At 39.8% G+C, this 15,121-nt stretch overlaps 5 protein-coding genes across 10 annotated transcripts; 1 reads left to right on the forward strand and 4 right to left on the reverse strand.

Moving 5' to 3' along the window:
* Positions 1-189: 189 nt before the first annotated feature.
* LOC108053003 (delta-1-pyrroline-5-carboxylate dehydrogenase, mitochondrial) lies at positions 190-2,887 on the reverse strand. Its single transcript, XM_017135571.2, has 3 exons — positions 2,696-2,887; positions 1,512-2,092; positions 190-1,452 (listed from the first exon to the last, which is right to left on the reverse strand). Exons 1-3 carry the CDS (start codon positions 2,773-2,775, stop codon positions 257-259), a joined length of 1,857 nt encoding a protein of 618 aa, XP_016991060.2. The 5' UTR covers positions 2,776-2,887; the 3' UTR covers positions 190-256.
* Positions 2,755-3,408, forward strand: LOC108053006 (uncharacterized protein C15orf61 homolog). Its single transcript, XM_017135574.2, has 2 exons — positions 2,755-3,023; positions 3,182-3,408. Exons 1-2 carry the CDS (start codon positions 2,867-2,869, stop codon positions 3,310-3,312), a joined length of 288 nt encoding a protein of 95 aa, XP_016991063.1. The 5' UTR covers positions 2,755-2,866; the 3' UTR covers positions 3,313-3,408.
* On the reverse strand, positions 3,359-6,469 carry LOC108053005 (venom acid phosphatase Acph-1). Of its 3 annotated transcripts, XM_017135572.2 has the most exons (7): positions 6,080-6,417; positions 5,903-5,998; positions 4,994-5,122; positions 4,787-4,900; positions 4,584-4,721; positions 3,938-4,342; positions 3,359-3,875 (listed from the first exon to the last, which is right to left on the reverse strand). In XM_017135572.2, exons 1-7 carry the CDS (start codon positions 6,218-6,220, stop codon positions 3,711-3,713), a joined length of 1,188 nt encoding a protein of 395 aa, XP_016991061.1. In that variant the 5' UTR covers positions 6,221-6,417; the 3' UTR covers positions 3,359-3,710. The 3 variants fall into 3 exon arrangements, with proteins under 3 accessions (XP_016991061.1, XP_044314708.1, XP_016991062.2); XM_044458773.1 differs by lacking the exons at positions 5,903-5,998; positions 6,080-6,417 and adding an exon at positions 5,856-5,873; XM_017135573.2 differs by lacking the exon at positions 3,359-3,875 and having other exon boundaries at positions 4,145-4,342; positions 4,589-4,721; positions 6,080-6,469.
* Positions 6,470-10,176: 3,707 nt separating this feature from the next.
* LOC108043709 lies at positions 10,177-11,559 on the reverse strand. The gene has a single exon (XM_017122518.2). It carries the CDS (start codon positions 11,077-11,079, stop codon positions 10,411-10,413), a length of 669 nt encoding a protein of 222 aa, XP_016978007.2. The 5' UTR covers positions 11,080-11,559; the 3' UTR covers positions 10,177-10,410.
* Positions 11,560-11,657: 98 nt separating this feature from the next.
* Positions 11,658-15,115, reverse strand: LOC108050488 (cell adhesion molecule-related/down-regulated by oncogenes). Of its 4 annotated transcripts, none has more exons than XM_017132233.2 (5): positions 14,734-15,115; positions 13,479-13,643; positions 12,919-13,034; positions 12,641-12,854; positions 11,658-12,435 (listed from the first exon to the last, which is right to left on the reverse strand). In XM_017132233.2, the coding sequence occupies exons 2-5, from the start codon at positions 13,582-13,584 to the stop codon at positions 11,798-11,800; spliced, it is 1,074 nt and encodes a 357-aa protein (XP_016987722.2). In that variant the 5' UTR covers positions 13,585-13,643; positions 14,734-15,115; the 3' UTR covers positions 11,658-11,797. The 4 variants fall into 4 exon arrangements, with proteins under 4 accessions (XP_016987722.2, XP_044314711.1, XP_044314710.1 ...); XM_044458776.1 differs by having other exon boundaries at positions 13,479-13,653; XM_044458775.1 differs by having other exon boundaries at positions 14,688-15,115.
* Positions 15,116-15,121: the final 6 nt, after the last annotated feature.

The following is a 15,121-nucleotide window of genomic DNA, read 5'->3' on the forward strand; positions in this document are numbered from 1 at the left end:
ACTTAGCATATTTGATGTTATTTCCAAAAGTATTAAGATAGGCAGGTTTGAATAAATACCTTATTTTACCTTTACGACTTTAAAATTATGAATGTACTTATACCTAGATTTAGTTTCTAGAAGTAGAAGTTAAAATTTTGGGTGGAATTATTAGAACTTTACCTTAAATACGTAAAAAATAAGAAGTCATTTAAAGTTTTCTTGTAATTTATTGCAACAGAAATTTGGACTTTGAATTAAAAGCTCTAATAAGATGTTATATGAGGGGCTTGTCCTCTTCACTGGAGGCCACAATAGAGTTGTTATCCTGAGCAACCGCCTCCTTTTGCTCGCTCTCCATAGGAATGACGACCCGATTTTGCTCGTTGACCTGCATATACGGATAATAGATATTCACATGTGGCTTGTACGACTCCTTGATCACCTGGGGTGAAGTCCATCGCAGGAGACAGTGGGGCGTTCCCAACTTATCGCTGGTACCGGTCAAGTGACCCGCTCCAAATGGCTGTTGACCCACCATCGAACCGGTGGACTTGTCATTCACATTGAGGTTGCCCACATTGAATCTGAAGGCCTCGTAGGCATCTTGTATAAAGTTCTGATCCTTGGCGAACACTGAACCAGCCAATCCATGATTGATCTCGGCCACCTTGGCCATGGTCTCCTTGAGTTTGCTATCCGGATACACGTAGACACCCAAAATGGGTGCTAGAAGCTCTTCCCGGCATATGATATTATCCAGATCTTTCACCTGCACCACCGTGGGATCCACATAGTAACCGCGTTTCTTATCACAGGTTCCTCCGATCAAAACCTGACAACTAGGACTCTGAACGATATATCTCAGCCACATGTAGATGCGATCGTAGGCCCGCCGATTAATCACAGCCGAACAGAAGCAGTCGCAGTAGGTGGCATGCCCCACGAACAGTGAGGAAGTGACTTTTAGTAGGGGCTCCTTGATGTGATCCTCCCACAGTGATTCCGGCACATATAACATCGAGCAGGAGGAGCACTTCTGGCCGGAGTACTCAAAGGCTGCTCTAATAGTACAGGCCACAGTCATTTCCGGATCCGCCGAAGGATGTACGAAGTGGAAGTTCTTGCCCCCTCCCTCGCCCACCAAACGCGGATAGTTCTCGTAGTAGTTGATATTCTGGGCCACCAGTTGCCAGAGCACTTTGAGCACATTGGAAGTGCCAGTGAAATTAATACCCGCCAGCTTTGGATGCTGCGTTACGACGGATGCGAAAATCGTCTCCTCGGCGGGCACAAAGTTCACCACCCCCTTGGGCACACCCGCCTCCTGCATGGCCTTGAAGACGAAATAGTTGGAGAGGATGGCCGAATCGGAGGGCTTCCAAAGCACAGAGTTGCCCATCAAGGCCGGTGTGTAGGCCAAATTGCCGGCAATGCTCGTGAAGTTGAAGGGACTAATGGCGGCCACAAATCCTGGAAATAAAAGGATATAAATATTGAATGAAAACAGAGGTATTTCTATAGAACTGCACCTGAAAGTCCTCTCAACCGCATGGAATTCCTGCACTCCCGTAACGTTCCATTAATGGGTTCATAGTTGGCCAGTTCTCGCAGGAACACAGGATTGATGCGCATAAAGTCCACCAATTCGGCCACATCCGTTTCCGCCTGACGAAGGGTTTTTCCCTGGCCCAACATGGTGGCCGCAATGATGTTGTACCGGTGTCTTCCGGCAATCAGTTCCGCTGCCCGTTCCCAGGTGTCAATCCTTTCGCTGAGTTTAGTCCTATCCCACTGGTCTTGAGCCTCCAGACTCTTGTCGATGGCCATTTGGATGAGGACGCGGTGGGCGTGGCCATAGTGAGCTATGGGTTGCTGGATGTTGTAGGGCAATACCTGTTGAAGTTCCTCCTTGGCCTGGTACTCTTGGCCATTAATCACGATGGGTACGTGTTCTACCTTCTTGAGAACGCCCAGCAGAGCGGTTTCCAGTGCTGTGCGTTCCATCGAACCCTCCTCATATTGCAACAGCTCCTCGTTGACCACCTGCTCGTCCAGCGTAAAGTGCTCCGTCAGCCGGGTGTTCTTGCTGGTGCTTCTAACTGCCGAAAGGCTAAAAATATACGGTGGTTTTAAAGATATATCTCAATATTAAATTTCGAATGCATTTAAATTCAAATCAAGCGCGCTAAGCTAGCGATAGCTACACTGCAATCGATAGATACAACCCCAAGTTGTAAAAATAGTTTTTTTATGGCTATATGTATCTTTAAATTTGTCAATCTATAAAAAGATAGAAAAATTTATAAATTTATTTTGAATTAATTTGTTTAAATGTTTTTGAAGAAATTTTATATAATAAAATGAAATAAATTTAAGTGAATACTAACTAAACCTCAGCATCATTCCACTTTATTTTTAATTAGAACAGATTCCTATCATATAAAGATTTTTAAAAATTTTTTATTACGGTTATGCAAACATTGAAATTTAAAAAGTTATTTTTTTTAATTTTCTATTATTAAATTGAGTTTCAGCTATTTTTCTGTGATAAGGAATAGTGCACAGCTCTATACTTCTATTTCTGCTACTATCGATTGTTGAACAGCTGGAAATTCGATAACAGCGTACAAAATAATAACAAAATAGTCCCAGCTCAATTGTTATTATTTTGTGTGATGCAATAAGTCATAAATTTAATTAGGATGCAGCTCACCCGCCTTTTACTGAAGCCTCGAGCCTCGGAAGTATTGACCGCATATTTGAAACAATGCCATGAGCCACCCTGGACATCATATTTCGTAAAGGTAGGATGTTCCTTCTTGCTTATAAATAAATTAAAGGATGGTAAACCTAGTTCCGGGATGTGGCCAACGATCAGAGGGGAATGTCCCACTTCAACTGGACTCTGGACAGTGGAACCAACTACCACATTCTGCGCACCGCCTGCTATCCGTATATGAAGTATCACTGTAGCAAGAGGGAGGTTCAGGACCTCTGGCTAGAGGACAAATTCTTTCGCTTCCTGAAGGTTATCAATTTGGGTAAGTCTATCATATTGGTTGCGCTCTAAAAGACTGTCATAACTCAATAGAGGGATATAGCTTTCAAAACTTAAATCCTAACTATAATAGAATTTTGAATTAGGACAGTCTTTAAGAAAGTAACCCTCTATTACACTTTATTTATCGTATGATCATAGGCTTACCAATGCTCTTTTATGGACTGGCTGCCATCCGTCTAATTAGTCACACAGAGATCGTTCATGTCAGCGAGTCGGTGAAAGTTCCCATATATTTTCTATATGCCGAGGACAAGGGTGCCAGCTTTTGACCTGATTTTAGAGGCAGCCAAATGTGAAATGTGAAAGATAGCCTTCTTGTCTCAATATGTACATATTTATTAAAAGTTTAACATTTTATGGAGCAACAACTTAGCATATTGGGGTGTTTAAAAGTTTGTAGAGATTTTTAAAGGATAACGTAAAGATTTGTCTTTTTGAGATAATTACCCTAGTCCTGATTGTATTTTGAATTACTTTTAGGTTTATCAAAAATTGTTTACTTTCTGAGAAAACCAAATCGGTAAAATGTTCTGCCATTAACCCAATAACCATCATCCAGTTACCCAAAACAAAAAGTGGAAATTTCTTAGAAATGTCCAAAGACCTAAGCTACACCCCAGACCAACACACTTTCAACAATCAGGAACGATTAACAATGGAAGAAATCTCAGTTTTTACAGTCAGTCGGATGATTCTCGCAGGTCTCATCATAGTTGTCCAGGAGCAGGGCCTTCACCGAAGACTCGAACTGGGTCAGCGAACACGGAGCATCGCAATTGGGAATGGTCAGCTCCTTGGGGAATTTGTCTTCGCTGTTGTAATAGTAAACCAACTGCAGCAAAGATTATAATAAGTATTAAAAACCAACGATTTATTACAATGACAATCACCAACCTTCACTTCGAAGTCACCATCGCTAAATGACTTGCTGTGATGAAGCTCAAACGCTAAGGCTGATGCATATTCGGGAAGCTTGGTGGTCTGATCCAGTATTCCCAAGGAATTCATTACATTGACCAATGTCACATCATGCCCGGAATATAGAAATATTTTGCGATCCGGATTCAGGTTTCTCTTTCGCTTATTCTGCATTTTAAACAGTATTTCTGTGAGGAAGGCTCCACCCTTAATCCGCTTCATCAGATTGGTTTCGGTAAAAAGCGTATAGCTACGCTCTGCCAGTGGTCTTATCTCCTCGGGATATATATTCTCAGTCCAATCGGGCAGCACCAGACCAGCCTCCTCTTCGGTTTTGAGAGTGCCATACAGTAGCTCCACATCCAGTACATTTGAAATGTTCTATAAGATAAAAACCATTAAAAGATAGAAGGAAATAATATAAGTATCGACAGCATAGCATGGTTTAAATTTGAAATGTATATGTATACATATAATTAAAAAATTCAGAAATTTCTATACCGATTTAGAGTAAATATTTTTCAAAATATTTTTTAAAGTACTTATTTCAGCATAAATAAAAGCAATACGATAAAAAAGAATTAACTGCCATTGATGTAACTTTTTAATCAGCCTCTCCCACCTTGCCTGTATTTTTGGTTAACAGCTTGTACAATTCCAAGTTGTCCTCGTTCAGTTTTTGGAGTTCAGCTGGCGGTGTTTTGTAGAGTTTCTGCAGGATGTTGTCGTACTTCAAGCAGGGCTTCTTTTGGGCCAATAGCTGGAAGGGTAATCGTACTATATAATGACTTGCAACATGGTTTATGGTAACAAGATTGCACTCACAATATCATCATTGCGCGATAGCGTATTCACGGCCACCGGCTGCCAGGGAATGGGCAGCACATTGTTGTTCTCCAGCGGCGGCATCATGCCGGCCAAGACGCTCTGGGCGCTCATCTAAAAGATAACACACGGCCAACTGATTAGGGCACCCCCATCTCTAGGGTTATAGACCCAATAGAGGGTTTCTTATCAGAACGATTGACGCACCACACACCGCTCCGCCGCCGAACTGAGGACGTGCACCTGCTGCTGCGTGTAGAGGCTGTTCGAGGGCAGCAGCCGGTAGTACCGCATGCGCAGGTTCCTCCCCAGGTTGTATGCCTGCAGACTGCCTTTCTATGAGAGAAGAAATAATTGTAAAGTCACAAATATATAGTACATTAACATATAACAATTTATGTTTACTTTACTATCACACACTTTTACCACATTTGGTATCCAAAATGCCATAAGACTTAAAGGATGTAATGTAAGTTAATTTCCAGCCAGACGAATTTGAAATTACTTTTTTTCTGCTACATATGTATATAATAATACAAATTTGGTTTGTATACCTCTGAAAGTATTTACTTATTCAGAAGTTTTTCATACTTATTTTCTTTAGAATTCATGTATAAATATTTTTGATATATTTATAAATAAAAACAGAAAAACCGAGTTTCTGTAACTATTGCCATATGATTTACAACAATTGAGCAATACAAAATTTTAATATTTATTTGTTTCAATCGGAAGCAGAAAATTGAATATTAATTCGAAACAAATTAATGGAAAAGCAGTTCTATTAACATATGTAGTTGCAACTGGGCTTGGCAATTCGAGTGTTATGACTTGACTGAGCTATTAAAAACCTAATTGAAATTCTTGTATTTAAATGATACTATTTATAGTCATTGGACTTTAATGATTGTAGATAAAAAGCTGTAAATCAAGTAGAAACCAATTGAAAAATATTATTCTGGCTTTCATAATATTGATAAAAACACTTTTATAGATTAGTTGCGAGCTGTTATGTGAGACAATTGAAGAGGTTTTGTTAGGTACCAAAATGAAATCGATTGTATCTAACCATTTAAAGATTGTGACTACTGAAGCTCTACTGTATCTATTACGAACCGGTGTAAGGGCTCCAATGCCGCCTTGCCAATCGTGCGCTGCATGTGGATCCAATGGAAAGAAGCCACTCGGATTCTTGGCCCCGTGTCGAAACAGCTGGTGGATTGATAAACACAGTACTCAGTTTCCTTTGTTTACTACATATTATGGCTTATGCTAGCCGTGGCTGCAGCTTACTATGGATATCATGCGTAGATTCCGCAAACCCTGTTCGTCGTTACTATCACCAAACACAAAGTATGCCATCATCACGAAACAGAGGGCACTGCCCAAGGCGATCACCGAGATTTTGGTGCCGCGACGCGATTTGCAGTCCATTATTATAGGTTCTATGCTCCTGCTGCAGTTGATCGAGAAAATATATTTCAGATTTGCAGCCTAAAAATAGTTTTTTGTTTATTTTATGGCGAGTGTTTTCGTTTTCGCTGGCCCCGTCGACAAAAAATAATAAATAAATACAAGTCACGTCCGATGGCAACAAAAGCCGTACAACAACTGAGCGGCGGACGATAGAAGGCAGTCCCACAACTAGAAAGAGAGGGGTTGATAAGAGGCGAAAGAGAAGGGGCTATGGGAAAAGACAGAGAGAGCTAGAGAAAAACAGAGAGACAGTGAGACAATTTTTAGTATGAGTAAACTGAGAGCAAATCCGATGGACATGTGCGAATAATTAAATTAGTTGCTCAATCGGAATGTGTAATTTAGGTATCGACTGGGTGCTACTGTGTGACATACGGTTTTTTTTTAATTTGCACTCAAGTGAGGAATATTTGAAAACAATACTTTTGTCTTTATATTCAAAATGCAGGTTATTTGTCTTTCAATTTTTAACAACTCTTTATATTTGCCTCACGACATGAGGAAAAGTTTGCCATTTAATGCTAATTGGCTTTATTTCCTAGCACTCTATTACTCCCAATAAATATAACGTATACGTAAAAACAAGTCGTTTGAAAAATTCACTGTATTTAATGTTCACTGAGCTTATAATTGTTTTAATTATTAATGACAACGTATTATATATGGTCCTAAACAAAGAAGGAAGCAAACTGAAGCATTCTGAAGCTTAAATAACCTGAAATGTCAAAATGAATATCCATGAAAAAATTGGTAAACGTTAAATTGAAAAAATTACTTCAGATTTTCAGGGAATCAAATCACAAGTCTTTAGAGGTATGCCACTTTCAAATCGGATAAAATTTGATAAAGTTATGGGCTCCGGAAGTCCAGTTGTGGGCCACCTTTTAACAACACATCGGAAACTTGGAAATAAATGACATGAAAATGGGTCAAAAACTGTACCAACGTTAAAACGAAAATTTTGAATGCAGATTTTTTAAGAATCAAAGCACAAGTCTTTAGAGATATGCCACTTTGGAATCGGATAAAATTTGATAAAGTTGTGGCCTGCGGAAGTCCAGTTGTGGGCCACCTTTTAACAACACATCGGAAACTTGGAAATAAATGACATGAAAATGGGTCAAAAATTGGACCAACGGTAAAATGAAAAATTTGAATGCAGATTTTTAGAGAATCAAACCACAAGTCTTTAGAGGTATGCCACTTTGGAATCGGATAAAATTTGATAAAGTTGTGGACTGCGGAAGTCCTGTTGTGGGCCACCTTTTAACAACACATCGGAAACTTGGAAATAAATGACATGAAAATGGGTCAAAAACTGTACCAACGTTAAAACGAAAATTTTGAATGCAGATTTTTAAGAATCAAAGCACAAGTCTTTAGAGATATGCCACTTTGGAATCGGATAAAATTTGATAAAGTTGTGGCCTGCGGAAGTCCAGTTGTGGACTTTAACAACACATCGGAAACTTGGAAATAAATGACATGAAAATGGGTCAAAAAATGTAAATGTAAAAATTTGAATGCAGATTTTTAGAGAATCAAACCACAAGTCTTTAGAGGTATGCCACTTTGGAATCGGATAAAATTTGATAAAGTTGTGGCCTGCGGAAGTCTAGTTGTGGGCCACCTTTTAACAACACATCGGAAACTTGGAAATAAATGACATGAAAATGGGTCAAAAATTGGACCAACGGTAAAATGAAAAATTTGAATGCAGATTTTTAGAGAATCAAACCACAAGTCTTTAGAGGTATGCCACTTTGGAATCGGATAAAATTTGATAAAGTTGTGGACTGCGGAAGTCCTGTTGTGGGCCACCTTTTAACAACACATCGGAAACTTGGAAATAAATGACATGAAAATAGGTCAAAAATTGGACCAACGTTAAAATGAAAAATTTGAATGCAGATTTTTAGAGAATCAAACCACAAGTCTTTAGAGGTATGCCACTTTGGAATCGGATAAAATTTGATAAAGTTGTGGCCTGCGGAAGTCCAGTTGTGGGCCACCTTTTAACAACACATCGGAAACTTGGAAATAAATCACATAAAAATGGGTCAAAAATTGGACCAACGTTAAAATGAAAAATTTGAATGCAGATTTTTAGAGAATCAAACCACAAGACTTTAGAGGTATGCCACTTTGGAATCGGATAAAATTTGATAAAGTTGTGGACTGCGGAAGTCCAGTTGTGGGCCACCTTTTAACAACTCATCGGAAACTTGGAAATAAATGACATGAAAATGGGTCAAAAATTGGACCAACGGTAAAATGAAAAATTTGAATGCAGATTTTTAGAGAATCAAACCACAAGACTTTAGAGGTATGCCACTTTGGAATCGGATAAAATTTGATAAAGTTGTGGACTGCGGAAGTCCTGTTGTGGGCCACCTTTTAACAACACATCGGAAACTTGGAAATAAATGACATGAGAATGGGTCAAAAATTGGACCAACGGTAAAATGAAAAATTTGAATGCAGATTTTTAGAGAATCAAACCACAAGTCTTTAGAGGTATGCCACTTTGGAATCGGATAAAATTTGATAAAGTTGTGGACTGCGGAAGTCCTGTTGTGGGCCACCTTTTAACAACACTTCGGAAACTTGGAAATAAATGACATGAAAATAAATCAAAAATTGAACCAACATTAAAATAAAAAATTTGAATGCAGATTTTTAGAGAATCAAACCACAAGTCTTTAGAGGTATGCCACTTTGGAATCGGATAAAATTTGATAAAGTTGTGGACTGCGGAAGTCCAGTTGTGGGCCACCTTTTAACAACACATCGGAAACTTGGAAATAAATGACATGAAAATGGGTCAAAAATTGGACCAACGGTAAAATGAAAAATTTGAATGCAGATTTTTAGAGAATCAAACCACAAGTCTTTAGAGGTATGCCACTTTGGAATCGGATAAAATTTGATAAAGTTGTGGACTGCGGAAGTCCAGTTGTGGGCCACCTTTTAACAACACATCGGAAACTTGGAAATAAATGACATGAAAATAGGTCAAAAATTGGACCAACGTTAAAATGAAAAATTTGAATGCAGATTTTTAGAGAATCAAACCACAAGACTTTAGAGGTATGCCACTTTGGAATCGGATAAAATTTGATAAAGTTGTGGAGTGCGGAAGAGTTGTTGTGGGCCACCTTTTAACAACACATCGGAAACTTGGAAATAAATGACATGAAAATAGGTCAAAAATTGGACCAACGGTAAAATGAAAAATTTTAATGCAGATTTTTAGAGAATCAAACCACAAGTCTTTAGAGATATGCCACTTTGGAATCGGATAAAATTTGATAAAGTTGTGGACTGCGGAAATCCTGTTGTGGGCCACCTTTTAACAACTCATCGGAAACATGGAAATAAATGACATGAAAATGGGTCAAAAATTGGACCAACGTTAAAATGAAAAATTTTAATGCAGATTTTTAGAGAATCAAACCACAAGTCTTTGGAGGTATGCCACTTTGGAATCGGATAAAATTTGATAAAGTTATGGACTGCGCAAGTCCTGTTGTGGGCCACCTTTTAACAACACATCGGAAACTTGGAAATAAATGACATGAAAATAGGTCAAAAATTGGACCAACGTTAAAATGAAAAATTTGAATGCAGATTTTTAGAGAATCAAACCACAAGTCTTTGGAGGTATGCCACTTTGGAATCGGATAAAATTTGATAAAGTTGTGGACTGCGGAAGTCCTGTTGTGGGCCACCTTTTAACAACACATCGGAAACTTGGAAATAAATGACAGGAAAATGGGTCAAAAAACTGGACCAACGTTAAAATGAAAATTTTGAATGCAGATTTTTTGAGAATCAAACCACAAGTCTTCAGAAAGGAGACAGAAATATTGTATGAATAGGATGTTTGCCTAAGGATTTTAAAGATAAAAACATTTGTTATAAAAGATATATATATTTGCTCACTATCAAATTGCAACGATAAATCAAATTTGAACAGCTTGTACAATTCTACATACTTGCATACAGATAATGCGTAAGCTATACTTCTGAACACGAATCTGGAAATCGGTCTTAAGTTGATTTGCAACTGCTCGAATTTGAACGCAACGCAATCAATGGAAAAGTAAATCGGAAATAGAAACGTCAACAAGCGGCTGAATGAAGATCTATGTCCTAGATTTGGGTGGCAGTTCCTCGGGATCCTCCTCGGATAGTTCACTGGAGGGTTCCTCCACCAGGTAACCCTGCTCAGCCTCGTAGATGCGCCTACGCGAAGACTTTCTTTGCCTTCTGGGCACCTCCTCAGCTTTCACCGATTCCCCTGATCCCGACTGCTCGGTGATCTCCACAGATGAGTAACTCTTTGAGGAGCTCTGGGAATCGCCCGACTGATCAACATCGGATTCCTCCACTTGCTCCTCTTCCCCATCGGAATCGGAAATCAAATGAGCCAGGCAGAGATCCAGCTGAGTGTCCTCATACCCGTACCCCTCATCCTCCTCCATTTGCCCGTAGTCATGGAGCGAGTGATGAGGATAGGAATCCAGGTTATTGGAACCGATGGCCGTGTAGATCAGACCGGTTCCCAGGTTCTGGCTGATGGGCAGAGCCAAGTGCGATTGCACATCCGACAGGTAGTTTATGACGCCCAATGGTCCTGCCACATAGGTGGCACTGGGAATCGACCATGGCGATGAGCCGCTGGCCAGGATGGGATCCATATTGTAGGCACTGAATGTAGCCGCGGCACTGTGCGTCACCGGATAGTCATAGATCCCGGGCATGAAGTATTCGTAGTAGCCCAACATACTGCGGCTTCGCCTCGATCCAGACATTCAGGGAATCCCTCTTAGGATTGTCTGTTTAGGTTACCCAAAGCTTCGGCAATGGGATGATTTAGTTGGATATCTCTCCAATGGAGGACTCTTCGAATGGTGCCAGTTGGTTGACCAGAAAGGATATGTGAACTTGGATCTGTCGCATCAAATGGAACCGCAGGCAAATCTCAAAGATCATCAGATGGTAGAAACAAGTGGCTTTTCTTTAAAGGATCGATCAGGATGCTGATGTGGATATGAAGTTGCTGATATCAACTTCGTTGATGGCGGTGGTGGTGGTGGTGGTGCCCAAATGAAGACTAAACTAATTTTGAATTTCATACGACGGAAATTTTGAACTTTGCTTAAATAGCCTGCCTTAGTAACATTCGAACACAACCATCACATTCAACCAAATGGCACAAAACTGTAGGTATTCTTGAAATTCATTCGTATCAAAAGTGAAGGAAGGGGCTTAGAAGACTTGTTAGCTGGGGAAATTAGAATATTCAATAAATTCTGCTTAATTATGTCTAAATTCTCTAAATTAAAGATTAAACCAATAATGTGAAGGACATGAAAAATTAAAACAAAAAGACTTACAAAATATGTTTAATCATTGCATTCATCCTAAATCCAACATATGTACAACTTCCTTAACTCTACTTACAGTCTTTATTCATAAACTTAATAAGCGTAATGCAGCTTGCATCAATTCCGGTTATGGCTTCATGCGTTAATTCCCTCCAAGGACGCACCTTTCCGTGTCCAGATCCTCATCCGAATCCATTCGCTGGCAATCACTGTGATTCACAGAGCAGCGTTTGTACAACAAAAAACTGAACCAAACGGTTAGTGGAAGTAGTGCCAATCCTAAAGGCATTAAAAAGAGCAGCAGGAACTCCCGAGGATCGCTGGTCGAAACTCCATCTTCGCTGCTATCGTAATCCGACCAGTACTCCTTTTCCGAATCATCCTGAACGGGGAGTACCTCAAGGAACGCCTCCCGGATCTTGTGACCCCGATAACTGATGGCCACGCAGGCGTAGTGACCCGCATCCCTAAATCTCACTCCGTCCAGAATCAACTTGCTGAGATATATCTGGGGAGCCATCAACTTCTCTGGATCTGTGGATAGCAGTTCATAAGTCCGACCATTGTAACGAACAATGTGAGTGCTGAAATTGGAGGCAGTGGGTGAAGTCGAGGCCTCTCCAACTGACTGGGTTCCCACATAGGTGTGCCGGCGGAACCACTTGATCGTGGGATGCTCCTCGCTGTGGACGCGGCACTGGAACACCACCCTACTGCCCACCAAAGTCGTCTTGTTGTTCGGATACGAGTCCACGAACTCGGGAGCGGCCAAGGAGGTATCTAAAAAAAGGAGAAGGGATCTATAATTATGACTGATCCGAATTCAAAATTTGCATTCTTAAAAGCAAAGAAGTCTTTCTTTGTTTTACAAATTGGTTGACCAATCATGGTTTTATTTAAAGAATATATTATAGAATAGAATAGATTATTTTAATTAATATTTGTTTGTTATTTTGTTGATTGTAGTTTTATAAATTGGACTCACTTTTAACATCCAGCTGATAGGTGCGAACCAGTTGAACGTCCACAGCTTGGGCCTTATCCCAAATGTGAGGATTGATGCTGCATTTGTAGAGTCCGGAATACCGCTCCGTCACATTCCGGAGCCACAACTCCGGACGACAAAGACTTGGCTCACAAGGCAGAGCGGTCCATTCATCCACAGACTCCAACTGATGACAATTATTTTCACTGCATTGCTAAAGAAGTTAAAAGATTTATAACAAGAGAATTAAGCAATAGTACTTTTGTATCAATAAATACCTTGAAGTACCAATGTATCTTGATGTCATCCAACATACTATCGTCCACCAAACCCTTGAGATTGCACTGCAGCCTGACATCAAACCCGGCTCTCTGTTGAATCAACTCTGTGTTCTCTGCACCGGCGAAAAATAAAAAGAAAAGAACGAACCATTCAATCAAGGCAATGGCACGAAATTTGTTTACTATTTTCTGTGTCGATGATAGCCAAATTGACAGTATCTTATCAAGCACTGTGCTCTCCAAAGTTGCGATTAACCTTCTGAGCATTTTGACGAATGAATGCGGAAACGTAGAGTTACAAAAAGCTTCTAAGGTGAATCAAATTTAGTTTTTGTGTCACCACTCATAGTTTCCACTTCACATTAGATCAAGTAATTTACGGGTAGTTAAGCTTTTTTAAATGATTTAGGGATATTAACTAATTTTAAAATTACCTAAATTGGGTCATCCCAAATAATTAAATAAGACAAGTATATAAAATTAGGGAAACAATTAAAACCCAATTGCATTTTAAACTGCACTTCATAATAAGATACCCCAATCCAAAACCAACTTACCTGTATAGTCCACAAAAGAACCGCGACATTGTTGAAAGCCGCAGAAACAAATGAGAATCAATAGCCAGATGTGGCCAGACCACAGATCACAAATCATCGGATCCATTTCCACTTAGCATATCCACGACATTGTCTTCCACTTCCACTTGTTATCGCTAAAGGAACCTGTCGAACACTTTGATTAGTTAGTTTGGGGCACACACAATGGTCTGGCATTTATTTATTTGGCATTCCACTGGCTGGCCATTCGTTTATTTCCCATTTGATCGATTTTCATTTAATTTCTTAGCAAACATTCGTGGCTCTCCAAGTTTGAATTTATTTATTTATTTATTTGGTCTACGCGGTTGCATTTCCACTGGCTCTAGCACATTTTTCACACATTTTATTGTGCGCTGTCGGCGATGAGTGTAAAAATCTACTTTTGTTTATTTACTTGGCCATTTGAAGCGAACGGGTGCTCTACATTGGCTCACAAACACAAACAATGCGGCACAAATCCTTGGTTCTCATATATATAAATTATCAGAATTTCGCTTCTCGTTTATTAATAAATAGTGAGTGCCATTTATGCAACAATAAATCATTGCCACAGCTATAATGCCCGTTTATCAATTGATTGGCAGCTACCAAAGAACTTTCGGGGCACTCAATAGATTGAGAAGCGCATAGAAGGGCTGTAACGGTTAACTGTTCGGAACGGAAATTGTATTCAAAACTTAATGATCCATTTTAGAACTATGTGATGCGAAAAATGACTATTGTTGGGGAGAATTTATGATCTCCATTGGGGATATAAAATATCAAAAATTGAGTTAAATAAATACAGCTTGATTGGAAGAAATAAAGTCTTCATTTTAATTGCTTTTTTATGCTTGCGAAACATGTAGCTTTTGTCTTGGTCATTTAAATATTCTGTATGCATTCTAATATAATAAATAAATGAATGTTCCTCCTTTAAGTGGAATGTCGTGAACAAATCATTTCCCGATCACTTGCTCGACCACAAAACACAAAACTCATAAAACACTTTTGATGCGAGGGACGTTTGTTTATGCATTTCGTTTTGCCTCGTCCAGATCTGCGATCTCGGCCCATTGTGATGGAGATTTATCTGTGTTGCCCCACTTGATTGGCATCGACTCAATTGATTTATACGATATCATTTATTAGGTGAAAAGTTGATTGTTTAATAGACAATTTGTTTACCGATCTGGCCGAGAAGTGGAATCAAAATAGGAGCAAACACACTCACTTCGGCTAACAGCAGATGGACAACTGACACGATGGCTTCATATTCGCCCCTCTTCAGCTGATACGGCTTTTTTCGTTATCCGGAACTCCGGGTCTGCGTCTCCGGTTACCTAATGCCACACAGAACTTGCCGTTTGCGCCACTGAAATTCGCGAAGTTCGCACAAAACGTTAGTTTTTCCTCCGTCTGGAGCTCCAATTGCTTTTGTTTTCTCCCGGCAATTGGCTATTGTGGTCGGTAAATATTGTAGCCACATCGATCTCGCGATCGTTTTCTTCCGTACGCGTTCCGTTCGCGGGGCTGGCTATCAACAAACTACTGTAATACACGATTCGAACAAGTGTTACCCATCGGAGGCGACGGCAGCGGCCACAGGCAGCCGTGGGCAG

Source organism: Drosophila rhopaloa, unplaced genomic scaffold, assembly GCF_018152115.1.
Source record: "Drosophila rhopaloa isolate 14029-0021.01 unplaced genomic scaffold, ASM1815211v1 contig_167, whole genome shotgun sequence".
NCBI classification, from domain to species: domain Eukaryota; kingdom Metazoa; phylum Arthropoda; class Insecta; order Diptera; family Drosophilidae; genus Drosophila; species Drosophila rhopaloa.

What these genes read in the sequence shown, in the direction of transcription:
- LOC108050488 (XM_017132233.2), bottom strand. Translation starts at nt 13,584, where the DNA reads ATGGATCCGATGATTTGTGATCTGTGGTCTGGCCACATCTGGCTATTG. An exon ending in TTCTTTTGTGGACTATACAG is followed by an intron (nt 13,035 to 13,478) that starts GTAAGTTGGTTT and finishes TCGCCGGTGCAG; the next exon opens with AGAACACAGAGTTGATTCAA. An exon ending in CTATCAGCTGGATGTTAAAA is followed by an intron (nt 12,436 to 12,640) that starts GTGAGTCCAATT and finishes TCCTTTTTTTAG; the next exon opens with ATACCTCCTTGGCCGCTCCC.
- LOC108043709 (XM_017122518.2), bottom strand. Translation starts at nt 11,079, where the DNA reads ATGTCTGGATCGAGGCGAAGCCGCAGTATGTTGGGCTACTACGAATAC.
- LOC108053005 (XM_017135572.2), bottom strand. Translation starts at nt 6,220, where the DNA reads ATGGACTGCAAATCGCGTCGCGGCACCAAAATCTCGGTGATCGCCTTG. An exon ending in TATCGCGCAATGATGATATT is followed by an intron (nt 4,722 to 4,786) that starts GTGAGTGCAATC and finishes TTACCCTTCCAG; the next exon opens with CTATTGGCCCAAAAGAAGCC. An exon ending in TAACCAAAAATACAGGCAAG is followed by an intron (nt 4,343 to 4,583) that starts GTGGGAGAGGCT and finishes TTTATCTTATAG; the next exon opens with AACATTTCAAATGTACTGGA.
- LOC108053003 (XM_017135571.2), bottom strand. Translation starts at nt 2,775, where the DNA reads ATGATGTCCAGGGTGGCTCATGGCATTGTTTCAAATATGCGGTCAATA. An exon ending in GAGGCTTCAGTAAAAGGCGG is followed by an intron (nt 2,093 to 2,695) that starts GTGAGCTGCATC and finishes GTATATTTTTAG; the next exon opens with CCTTTCGGCAGTTAGAAGCA. An exon ending in GCGGTTGAGAGGACTTTCAG is followed by an intron (nt 1,453 to 1,511) that starts GTGCAGTTCTAT and finishes TTTTATTTCCAG; the next exon opens with GATTTGTGGCCGCCATTAGT.
- LOC108053006 (XM_017135574.2), top strand. Translation starts at nt 2,867, where the DNA reads ATGTCCCACTTCAACTGGACTCTGGACAGTGGAACCAACTACCACATT. An exon ending in CCTGAAGGTTATCAATTTGG is followed by an intron (nt 3,024 to 3,181) that starts GTAAGTCTATCA and finishes GTATGATCATAG; the next exon opens with GCTTACCAATGCTCTTTTAT.